This window comes from Crassostrea angulata, chromosome 3, assembly GCF_025612915.1.
Source record: "Crassostrea angulata isolate pt1a10 chromosome 3, ASM2561291v2, whole genome shotgun sequence".
In the NCBI taxonomy this organism is placed as follows: domain Eukaryota; kingdom Metazoa; phylum Mollusca; class Bivalvia; order Ostreida; family Ostreidae; genus Magallana; species Magallana angulata.
In genome coordinates this window covers 53,373,242-53,384,958 of record NC_069113.1, presented here as the reverse complement: position 1 = coordinate 53,384,958, position 11,717 = coordinate 53,373,242, and the positions used below count along the sequence as shown (strand labels likewise).

The window sequence follows — 11,717 nt, the reverse complement described above, 5'->3', positions numbered from 1 at the left end:
TTTTTTAAACAACGACATCGTTTGTTTCAAAAATCATTCTTTTACAATCCATCAAATAATTTTAAAAGGTTGATGTAGCATTACACCTAATATTATAATTACCGCCTAAGGAAAAATACCCAATATATTTTACGATTTATATTTATACAATAACTTCACAAAGAATAATGTACCAGTTAAAAATACAAAAGATGAATGAGTTGATACACAAATTTCACAAAGATAATGCACACCATGTGAAATGATATAATAAATTAATTAATTACGCCAAGTGCTTGAGTGACTCTCAGCATACGTAATGACTACGCAATATCACAAGTAATAGTAGGGATCACCGGACAAACAATAGGATTAAACAAATCCTTTGATCTGCTCACGTACACGGCTACCGGGCGGAAGAGGTTATATCCATCAGTGACTCAACGACATCCTAAGACACTGTCTTAGCACATAAAGTCTTATCGCCTTCGTAAATGGGAGGTGTTTGTTGGTATGATGACTGAGAAATATAGACTGACGTAGTCCAACGCTGACGTCATGCACCAAATCACAGACAGCGGATGGGGACAACTACACAGTGTTGTAACACATATAAAACATTACACAACGGCTATTGCATATCAAGTGGAATTGGTTTTTAATTGATTTTGGCGTATCATGTTTCTTGAAATGCACAACACGTGTCGACGTGCATTTGTTCCTTTGAAGACTGAATCCGTTCAATTTTATATAATCCCAGCCTGTTGAATTGATCGACATATAACTGTAATCAACAACACAAAAAGCACTAGATACCTTCTATAAATCCATTGCATTTGATATTCACAAACAATAAAGATATCCAGTCTCACATACGAACTGTCAGTCCACCTGCTACATCTATATGGTATCTTAGGGTCTCTAGGTAATTCACTTTACCACCGTGTCGTAACTGGGGGGTGGCATAGAGGGATGGCTCATGATACTGTCATATGACGGGGGTGGGGCCGTGGGGGAGACGGAATCATCTCTGTGCCTGTTCTCATCCTCCATTCCCTGGCTGGATACAGCTGTGGGCCCAGGTGATGAGTTATAATCATCTAATGGAAGTGTTGGTAAGGTAGATTCGTTCGCGGGAGATGTCGTTGTGGAAGATACAATCGCTGGAGGCGATGGAGTGGGCGGGGTCTGTCTGTTTTGAGGGGGAGGAGCCGGTTGGCTCCGGTTTGGTGCGGTTCTTCTATTACCTCTGCTAGAACACGTGAATAAAATGAACAGAAAAATTCCCACACCAATCAACCAATTATAATTAAACTCCTCTTCATGGTGGGTCGGTGTTTCTCTCGTTGTGACATTGAGAAAGGCGGTGGAATTAACGAATGGATCTGTCGTTATCCGCATGCTTTAGTGGCAGGGGCACAATGTCTCTGTTAGCTGCATACGGATACATGCTGTAAGAATCATCATGATCTAGTTCATATGTCTCAGCCATGTAACACGTCCGTGTATAAATCCTAGATAACAACCTATATTCGTTATTTAATATTTATCATTTGAAACATAAAGCAAAATTTTCTAAATTTCCCCGTTACCTTACAAACATATTTATCGACTTTTAACATCACCTGTTTGAGGACAATGCACGTATAAAGTAGTTAAAATGATGTAACATAATATATAGATGTGCATGTGTAACGCTATGAATTGTACATGTACATTGTATGTATATTTACATTTGCAAATGAATCTTTGTTTTCCTTCGGACTGAAATGTCATATTTTCATTGGATTAAACATGGCACGTGATTGCGTCATATATCTCTATGTAGGTTCTTTGAGGATTAATATTAGGCAATATGACCGTCATTGCCCGCCGCCTCACCTACTCATCCCGATATTTCATATTATTTAACACAGAAATCGTGTTCAGTAAGTCCTTAAAACATTTAGAGTAGTGGCCCTTTGAAATTATTTTTAAAATTAGAGTAGCTGCCCTTTGAATATTGACGTCACATTGTTGTGTCTGGAGCAGAACAAAATAACAGCGTCTAAATTTGCTCAAATCTCTGCAGAGGTTTTAAAATTGAATAGCAACAAAACATTGTAAGTAGTATGGGTGAAGCAAAGATTTTTAAAGAAATAGCGGTGATCTACGCAAAGCCATGTACAAGATCTCGTCCAATTAAACTCATTAAACTCTTCAAAATTATCAATACCATCTTTCAAGTACGCTATTTGTGAATGAATATGTCGCTTGATAGTCCTCGGGAAAACAAAACACTTATTAAGTTAGTTACTGACTCACTTCAAAGGATTCGATCACATGACCAACCAAGTTCATATCCGGTGACCTTTTTAACATTGCTGTTTATTTCTTAAGTATACAGCGTGAGAATAGGATCTTGGTTAGAGAGGAGTTTTATCTTAAATACTGGTACTTCATTAACAGCAAACGAATGGTACCAGAAAGGTATCGACATACTAATTGATATATCAAGTTAATTTAGAGATATCACGTGTCCTGTCAGAATTATTTCGTTTACTGAATTTTACTTCATTAAAAAACAAATTTTATCGTGCACATAGCTTAATACAGTAAGAATTATAAATACAACCCCGCGAAGACCATGCAACGCCCACAGCAGTTTTAATTTAAAATTTTAAGGACGTTAAGGCCGTTTTTAAAAAATCACACACACACTTGTTTAATGTTTAGATAGATCTAAGCTGATAACTGTGGAGTTGACATAAATGTTACTTTGAAATAAACATGGGGAAATAGAAGTTATACTGGGGATTCCTTTGATCAAAGGTATCTCAATCTCAAAGCGTGCAAACCAAGACTTAATTAAACGAAATTATTTTTTTTCAACAAAAGATTTTTTTTTCATTTTCAGTTCACAACCAACAAATGTTTATTTAACAACTGTTGTAGCATGGTAAGTTGCTGACTATTATCTATTATTTTCCTCTGTACAGTTATATGTATTGGACTATACAAAGACATTGCGAATTCCTTTTTAAAAAATGCAACAGAAAAGCCCTCAACAATTAAGGCAGATGACATTGGATACTGTTGTCATTGGTTACTGGAAACAAAAGTCATAATATCACGATGGCCATATGAACATGAAGGTGGCGACATTGCAGAAAAAATACATATGTAATTTTTTTCTGCATTGATCGCTACCTTCATAACCCGCATAAAGCATCAAAGAAAGCATTTTATCACCTATACTCACTTCTTTCTTTTAACAAATTAATAAATTGGTTGAAAAACGTAAGTAAACATCACTAAGTTACTGGTAATGTACATAAGTACGTTAGCTGAAAGAAAGAGCCAAATTGTCTAATGTGGAAAGGACTATATATGATATGGACCTAAAATGGCCCCCTAAAATGAACATCATCATTTTACTATAATTCTTTGTTTTCTCAGTACAGATAACGTTATGTGTGTGATGTGTTTACATGATATTCATTTTGTTTCAAGTGCCCACAATTTAGAAATATGACATTGTAAAGACAACCTTTTCCCGCCATTTTTGCATTTTTAGCATAAACTGCTTGTTTTTAAGCAGTTCTTCCTTCTGAAAACATAGAGCACATGCTTGAACAAACAAAATATTTTAATCAGAGATGTATCTTGCCAAAATTAGTAATTGACAAAAAAATTTTACTTGTTCAAGCATGCGCTCTATATTTCCCATTCGTAAAAAAAATAAGAAAAATGTTAATTTTTTGGCTGATTTTGATTGAATTATAGAAATGACGTCACTTCTAACGTCATATGCTGACAATTAATGCAAATAAATCAATTAAATAGATGAAAAATATAATTATTTTACATCTACTCTTCTAAAAAATAAGTTAATATTTTATTGTACCTGAAACACTTAAAAATGGCGAATTATAGGAGTCAAATTTAACTCCTATCATATATAGTCCTATGACTCTGACATCGTCATGATAATTTAGTGCAGTTCGTGATTTTTGTTAGGTCGCTCTCAGAGTGACTGTTCCCATAGAGCTATGAATCAACTATAAGTTTCCGTGAGAAATATAGGGAATCTTACTCGGTAGAGGTAAATACAATGTATATACATGTACTGGTCAGAACATTTCGTTGCGACAACATGAGTTTATGAGGCTGTGTGGTCAACCAAAAAACCATCAGATCTACCTTAATTCTTTAGATGCTATGTCTTTATGTCAATAAACTGATAAATAAAAGAAATTCCATATAATCTGTGTTGTTTCGGTTTTTATTTATTTTTTAAGTTTTTAATTTTTTAATATATATTTATATGGAGCTCTTCCTTTTAAGAAGGTTAATATAGTGAAAAAATGGCCACGAACATCCAGCCCTCTTAACAGTCGGTGATATTTTAAACAGTGGCAGCCTCAGAAGCACTGCATCATATAAACAGTGGCTGTCTCAGACACACTGCTTCAAATAAATAGTGGCAGTCTCAGACGCACTGCAATATATAAACAGTGGCAGTCTCAGACGCACTGCATCATATAAACAGTGGCTGTCTCAGACACACTGCTTCAAATAAATAGTGGCAGTCTCAGACGCACTGCATCATATAAACAGTGGCAGTCTCAGACGCACTGCATCATATAAACAGTGGCAGTCTCAGACGCACTGCATCTTATAAATAGTGGCAGTCTCAGACGCACTGCATCATATAAACAGTGGCAGTCTCAGACGCACTGCTTCAAATAAATAGTGGCAGTCTCAGACGCACTGCATCATATTAACAGTGGCAGTCTCAGACGCACTGCTTCAAATAAATAGTGGCAGTCTCAGCCAGTCTCAGACACACTGCATCGTATAAACAGTCTGTGGCAGTCTCAGACGCAATGCATCATATAAACAGTGGCAGTCTCAGAAGCACTGCATTATATAAACAGTGGCAGTCTCAGAAGCACTGCATCATATAAACAGTGGCAGTCTCAGACGCACTGCTTCGAATAAATAGTGGCAGTCTCAGACGCACTGCATCATATAAACAGTGGCAGTCTCAGACGCACTGCATCATATAAACAGTGGCAGTCTCAGACGCACTGCATCTTATAAATAGTGGCAGTCTCAGACGCACTGCATCATATAAACAGTGGCAGCCTCAGAAGCACTGCATCATATAAACAGTGGCTGTCTCAGACACACTGCTTCAAATAAATAGTGGCAGTCTCAGACGCACTGCATCATATAAACAGTGGCAGTCTCAGACGCACTGCATCATATAAACAGTGGCAGTCTCAGACGCACTGCATCTTATAAATAGTGGCAGTCTCAGACGCACTGCATCATATAAACAGTGGCAGTCTCAGACGCACTGCTTCAAATAAATAGTGGCAGTCTCAGACGCACTGCATCATATAAACAGTGGCAGTCTCAGACGCACTGCTTCAAATAAATAGTGGCAGTCTCAGCCGATCTCAGACACACTGCATCGTATAAACAGTCTGTGGCAGTCTCAGACGCAATGCATCATATAAACAGTGGCAGTCTCAGAAGCACTGCATTATATAAACAGTGGCAGTCTCAGAAGCACTGCATCATATAAACGGTGGCTGTCTCAGACGCACTGCATCATATTGACAGTGGCAGTCTCAGACGCACTGCTTCAAATAAATAGTGGCAGTCTCAGAAGCACTGAAATATATAAACAGTGGCAGATTCAGACGCACTGCATCATATAAACAGTGGCAGTCTCAGACGCACTGCTTCAAATAAATAGTGGCAGTCTCAGTCGCACTGCATCATATAAACAGTGGCAGTCTCAGACGCACTGCTTCAAATAAATAGTGGCAGTCTCAGACAGTCTCAGAAGCACTGCATCGTATAAACAGTCTGTGGCAGTCTCAGACGCACTGCATCATATTAACAGTGGCAGTCTTAGAAGCACTGCTTCATATAGACACTGGCAGTCTCAGTCGCACTGCATCATAAAAACAGTGGCAGTCTCAGACGCACTGCTTCAAATAAATAGTGGCAGTCTCAGACAGTCTCAGACGCACTGCATCATATAAACAGTGGCAGTCTCAGACGCACTGCTTCAAATGAATAGTGGCAGTCTCAGACAGTCTCAGACGCACTGCATCGTATAAACAGTCTGTGGCAGTCTCAGACGCACTGCATCATATAAACAGTGGCAGTCTCAGACGCACTGCATCATATAAACAGTGGAAGTCTCAGACGCACTGCTTCAAATAAATAGTGGCAGTCTCAGACAGTCTCAGACGCACTGCATCGTATAAACAGTCTGTGGCAGTCTCAGACGCATTGCATCATATAAACAGTGGCAGTCTCAGACGCACTGCTTAATATAAACAGTGGCAGTCTCAGACGCACTGCGTCATATATGTAGAGATTTAATTAAACTTTTTGTATGGCACATATAAACAAAAACATTGCATTTCCAAAACAGAAAACTAAAGGAAGTGTTGTTTGTTTGGCGAATTGACCTGATACACAATTCAGCAGACATAACCAGAACTAATACATATGAGCATCACCTCACGGCTTCCTCATACCAGGTAACTAAAAGGTGGCTGCGGCGGTTTCCTCATAACTGGGGGGTGGATCTCAAGGCTTCCTCATAACAAGGGGGTGGATCTCAAGGCTGCCTCACAACTAGGGAGTGGATATCAAGGCTTCGTCATAACTAGGGGGTGGCTATGACGGTTTCCTCATAACTAGGGACCGGCTTTCTAGGCTTCGTCGTAACTTGGGGTGGATCTCAAGGCTTCCTCATAACAAGTAGGTGGATCTCAAGAATTGCTAACAACTAGTGAGTGGATGTCAAGGCTTCATCGTAACTAGAGGGTAGATCTTAAGGTTTCCTCATAACTAGGGACCGGCTTTCAATGCTTCGTCATAACTAGGGGGTGGCTATGGCGGTTTCGTCATAACTAGGGACCGGCTTTCAAGGCTTCGTCGTAGCTAGGGGGTGGATCTCGAGGGTTCCTTATAACTAAGGGGTGAATCTCAAGGCTTCCTCATAACTAGGGGGTGGATGTGAGGGATCTGTGACAATACTGTCATAAGATGGCGGAAGTGTCATGGTTGTTGGATCTATACGTTGATCGACAATTATGATGGACAGCCGCGATACAGGAATAGTAGGTGGCGTCTCGGCGCTTGAATTTCTTGAGTCACGATTAATTTCCGTGCGTCGACTGAATACACTTGTAATTGTTTCCAAACAGCGCCTAGACCTTGCCTTGCAGACACTACAGTCACAAGAGACAAAGTTCCGGCAACATGAACGATTCCTCAGTCTTTGCCTCGTACGCTCCAATATGTCACAAACAGATCGACTGGCAATGACCATGACAATGATACAGAAGATGATGCCGATCCAGCCCCCGTTCCACAGCCAGTTACTTTCTTCTGGTTGTTGGGTTGCTGGTTCGGTGGTGTTTAGAATATCACTTTTGGTCCGCATGTTGCTAGCCTATTCAGAACAAAAATAGTCGTTTATATTCTGTACTATATGTGAACAAAAATTTCTCTTTCACTAATCACAAATGAATTGCGAAATCTGCCAGATACTCAAAAGAACATAAGCCAAACAAATAAAGAGTTCAGAATTTAAATGTCATATTCAATCATCGTTAATCCTCACGTACACATGTCCTTATATCAACAAGAAACTTACAAGAAAATTAATTCCACATCTCTCCTAACCGTAATGTTTAGCGAGAAAAAAAGATACCGGATTCATAGAGAGTATTGGATGATACTTACCCAGTATGTTATGAAAATGGAGTCCAGAAACCATCGCAGTCTTAGCTTAGCATCAATTTAGCAAGACTTATTTTATACTTATGTACGTGATTTAAATGCCCCGTGTAGGGACTTGTCGGTAATTGTGCAAGTCTTGGTCACCATAAAGTTTTAAATAGGTGCTTGATTAATTTTATTGCAAAGTGAATTTAGGAGAACCTATCCCCACAATTTAGTAAAAATATTTTAAATACCAGGATGACATGTAAACCGATCTTCATTTCAAATATTTGTAGATCATGACCGGATTCTATCCGGAGATATTGTTGGGATGCAAGTGCTTAGAAATTTAGAAGTACAGATACTCAGGCTTAAAATGGGATATACCAATTGGAATCATCTCATATAATGCAAATTATGACATATCTTTGTTTACAGAAAATACGAAAAAAAATATTCAAGCTTAAGAAAGAATAAGATTCGGTAAGAAATGTAAAAAATCTTATTAAAATATTTTCAGTATTTATTCATCATATTTCGGGCAATTTACTTGCCTTTTTCGTCAATTTTTTTCTAAATTTGATTAGTTGTTCTCATAAATGAGACATGCAACATATACTGACATAATTTCATCGCAACAAAGTATCACGGCGGTTACTTTATCAGATTATGTCTTAACAGATGCGATTTGTGCAGCGGAATATGTCGAGATGTTTTAAGGTCTGTGGCTTATATAGGAGGTTGTAGGTATAGCTGCGAGGCAAATAAGAAACATGGCTTACAATGTCTCTCTTCGAGTCAAGTTCAGCTTTGAGCAATAATAATATTTATATCTGTCTTTTTCACCTCATGACTTCCTCATAACTAGGGGGTTGCTGTGAGGGGTCTGTTACAATACTGTATTAAGATAGAGGAAGTGTCATGGACGGGGCAGGGTCGACAATCACTGAAGACAGACGAGGAGCCGTGTCGGTAGGTGGCGCCTCGGTGTTTTTATTTCCGGTGGTACAGATGGACACAGACCACAATTATTTTTCCCTCTTATTCCTTTATACAAAAATAAATCATATAAAAAATCCCACCGGCTCAAATGAGTTCAAATACAGCATACCTATAGAATGACACTAGTCCAGCAACATATCCAAACTACAGGAAAATCAATCGAGAGGGGACTGAGATATGGCCCCTAAAATAACCCCTACCATGAAAAATTCACTTTTACTTTGGAATTTGTGTAAACATTGGCCTCTTTACACCCTATCTATTGCGCCTGTAAAGATAATTTTTCTAAATTTGTTCCTGCCTGTATTTTTTTTCAAACCTTCTTCTTTCCATCCATGCCATAAAAGGAACCAAATTCGACCATTTAGTACCCCTAGGAATTTTTGAAATAATACATACATTTTTAGAATGGAACTACTTGCGTGGTCAATGAGCACGGGGTAAAAATAGTGGTACGTGACCAGATACTTTCAGTGCGTCGACTAAGAGTATTTGTAACCATCCCCCACCAGCGCCTGATCCCTGACTCACAGACATCGCAGACACTTGCTGCCGCTTCACAATTACAACAGTTGCAAGAGCAGATAGGAACACTCACTCACCCAATCCAAACAGCACTTACATAGCACGGTACATCCACAGCACATCACTACCATCAATATGATGCCATATACACTTCCGTTCAGAAAAAAACGAGTCGTCCTCTGATTCTGGGGAATCTGATGGTGTGTTTAGAATATATGTTGTCGTCTCCATGACCCTAGTACTTAGTATGTGGGTAAACAAAAAGGATAAATTACTCTAGCTAACAAATATACTCCAAGGAGATACTGTAAGTAGTATCAGTATGGTGTCCGGATAGGGCCATTTGCGTTAGCGCGACATCGCGTTCAGGTAAACGAGACATCGCGCTAACACACAACACGCCGTCGCGCTAACGCAACTTTGCATAACACGCAGTCGCGCTAACACACAACACGCCGTCGCGCTAACGCAACTTTGCACAACACGCCGTCGCGCTAACACACAACACGCCGTCGCGCTAACGCAACTTTGCATAACACGCCGTCGCGCTAACACACAACACGCCGTCGCGCTAACGCAACTTTGCACAACACGCCGTCGCGCTAACACACAACACGCCGTCGTGCTAACACACAACACGCCGTCGCGCTAACACAACTTTGCATAACACGCCGTCGCGCTAACACACAACACGCCGTCGCGCTAACACAACTTTGCACAACACGCCGTCGCGCTAACGCAACTTTGCAAGTTTCACAGTCTAGTAGGAAGTCGTGTCCGGAAATATCAGACTGCACATGCTTAAAATATGTAGGCATGCACGCAAGCATGGATGAAAAATAAATAAAATGTACTTTGAAATACATATGCACATATATTATTTTCAATTATTATCAATACATATGAATAAAAATATAGTTACTAGTATGTCACTGTATAAGGATATGCTAGAGTGCATATACATTATTAATAAATCTACCAATTGATAAATTTAGCTTAAATATTTGATGTAATTAATTAATTAAGCAATGATAAATTAATAACATGTACATGTCACAAATTCATATTAGGTGCTTTGTATTTTACCAAAGCAAAGAAATTTTAAAATATCAGACTGCACATGCTTAAATATGTAGGCATGCACGCAAGCATGGATGAAAAATAAATAAAATGTACTTTGAAATACATATGCACATATATTATTTTCAATTATTATCAATACATATGAATAAAAATATAGTTACTAGTATGTCACTGTATAAGGATATGCTAGAGTTCATATACATTATTAATAAATCTACCAATTGATAAATTTAGCTTAAATATTTGATGCAATTAATTAATTTAGCAATGATAAATTTATAACATGTACATGTCACAAATTCATATTAGGTGCTCTGTATATTACCAAAGCAAAGAAATTTTAAAATGTAAAATTACAGGTATATAACATGTCACACTGGCGTCGGAAGCAAATTGAAAGTGGGGGCTAGACTGATCCTCAGAAATATTGAGAGAGAAAAACCTAATTCCCAAAATCATGAAAATCCTAATCCGTGGGGGTGGGGGGTTATGCCTTTTACTCCAACTTCTAAATATTTCAAACGTACGTTACGGAACAATTATGTTTCCTGCGAGAAAAAGTGGGGGGGGGGGGGGGGGGCTGAACCCTATATTCTGCTATGTTCCTAATGGTTAGGTATAACTTATCAAAAAAAAAGGGGGGGGGGGGTCCCCCCCCCCGGTTCCGACGCCTATGTGTCATGAATATATTATTGTTGATTTAATGAATTTTATTAAATATTTAAGATAAATGTATCAATTGGTAGATTTTATAATAATTCATATCCTTATACAGTGACACACTAGTAACTATATTTTTATTCATATGCATTGATAATAAATGAAAATAATATATATATTTCAAAGTACATTTTATTTATTTTTCATCCATACTTGCGTGCATGCCTACATATTTAAGCATGCGCAGTCTGATATTTCCGGACACGACTTCCTACTAGACTGTGAAACTTGCAAAGTTGCGTTAGCGCGACGGCGTGTTGTGCAAAGTTGTGTTAGCGCGACGGCGTGTTGTGTGTTAGCGCGACGGCGTGTTATGCAAAGTTGTGTTAGCGCGACGGCGTGTTGTGTGTTAGCGCGACGGCGTGTTGTGCAAAGTTGCGTTAGCGCGACGGCGTGTTGTGCAAATTTGCGTTAGCGCGACGGCGTGTTGTGTGTTAGCGCGACGGCGTGTTATGCAAAGTTGCGTTAGCGCGACGGCGTGTTGTGTGTTAGCGCGACGGCGTGTTGTGTGTTAGCGCGACGGCGTGTTGTGCAAAGTTGCGTTAGCGCGACGGCGTGTTGTGCAAAGTTGCGTTAGCGCGACGGCGTGTTGTACAAAGTTGCGTTAGCGCGACGGCGTGTTGTGTGTTAGCGCGACGGCGTGTTATGCAAAGTTGCGTTAGCGCGAC

The 11,717-nt window shown here is 39.2% G+C and overlaps 1 protein-coding gene across 2 annotated transcripts; it reads right to left on the bottom strand.

Moving 5' to 3' along the window:
* Positions 1-5,889: 5,889 nt before the first annotated feature.
* Positions 5,890-9,521, bottom strand: LOC128178681 (uncharacterized). 2 transcript variants are annotated; one of them, XM_052845955.1, is made up of 2 exons: positions 9,344-9,521; positions 5,890-7,447 (listed from the first exon to the last, which is right to left on the bottom strand). In XM_052845955.1, the coding sequence occupies exon 2, from the start codon at positions 7,436-7,438 to the stop codon at positions 6,965-6,967; it is 474 nt and encodes a 157-aa protein (XP_052701915.1). In that variant the 5' UTR covers positions 7,439-7,447; positions 9,344-9,521; the 3' UTR covers positions 5,890-6,964. The 2 variants fall into 2 exon arrangements, with proteins under 2 accessions (XP_052701915.1, XP_052701914.1); XM_052845954.1 differs by lacking the exon at positions 9,344-9,521 and adding an exon at positions 7,741-7,858 and having other exon boundaries at positions 5,895-7,447.
* Positions 9,522-11,717: the final 2,196 nt, after the last annotated feature.

Excerpts from the sequence above, each read along its gene's own strand:
- LOC128178681 (XM_052845955.1), bottom strand. The coding sequence starts at position 7,438 with ATGCGGACCAAAAGTGATATTCTAAACACCACCGAACCAGCAACCCAA.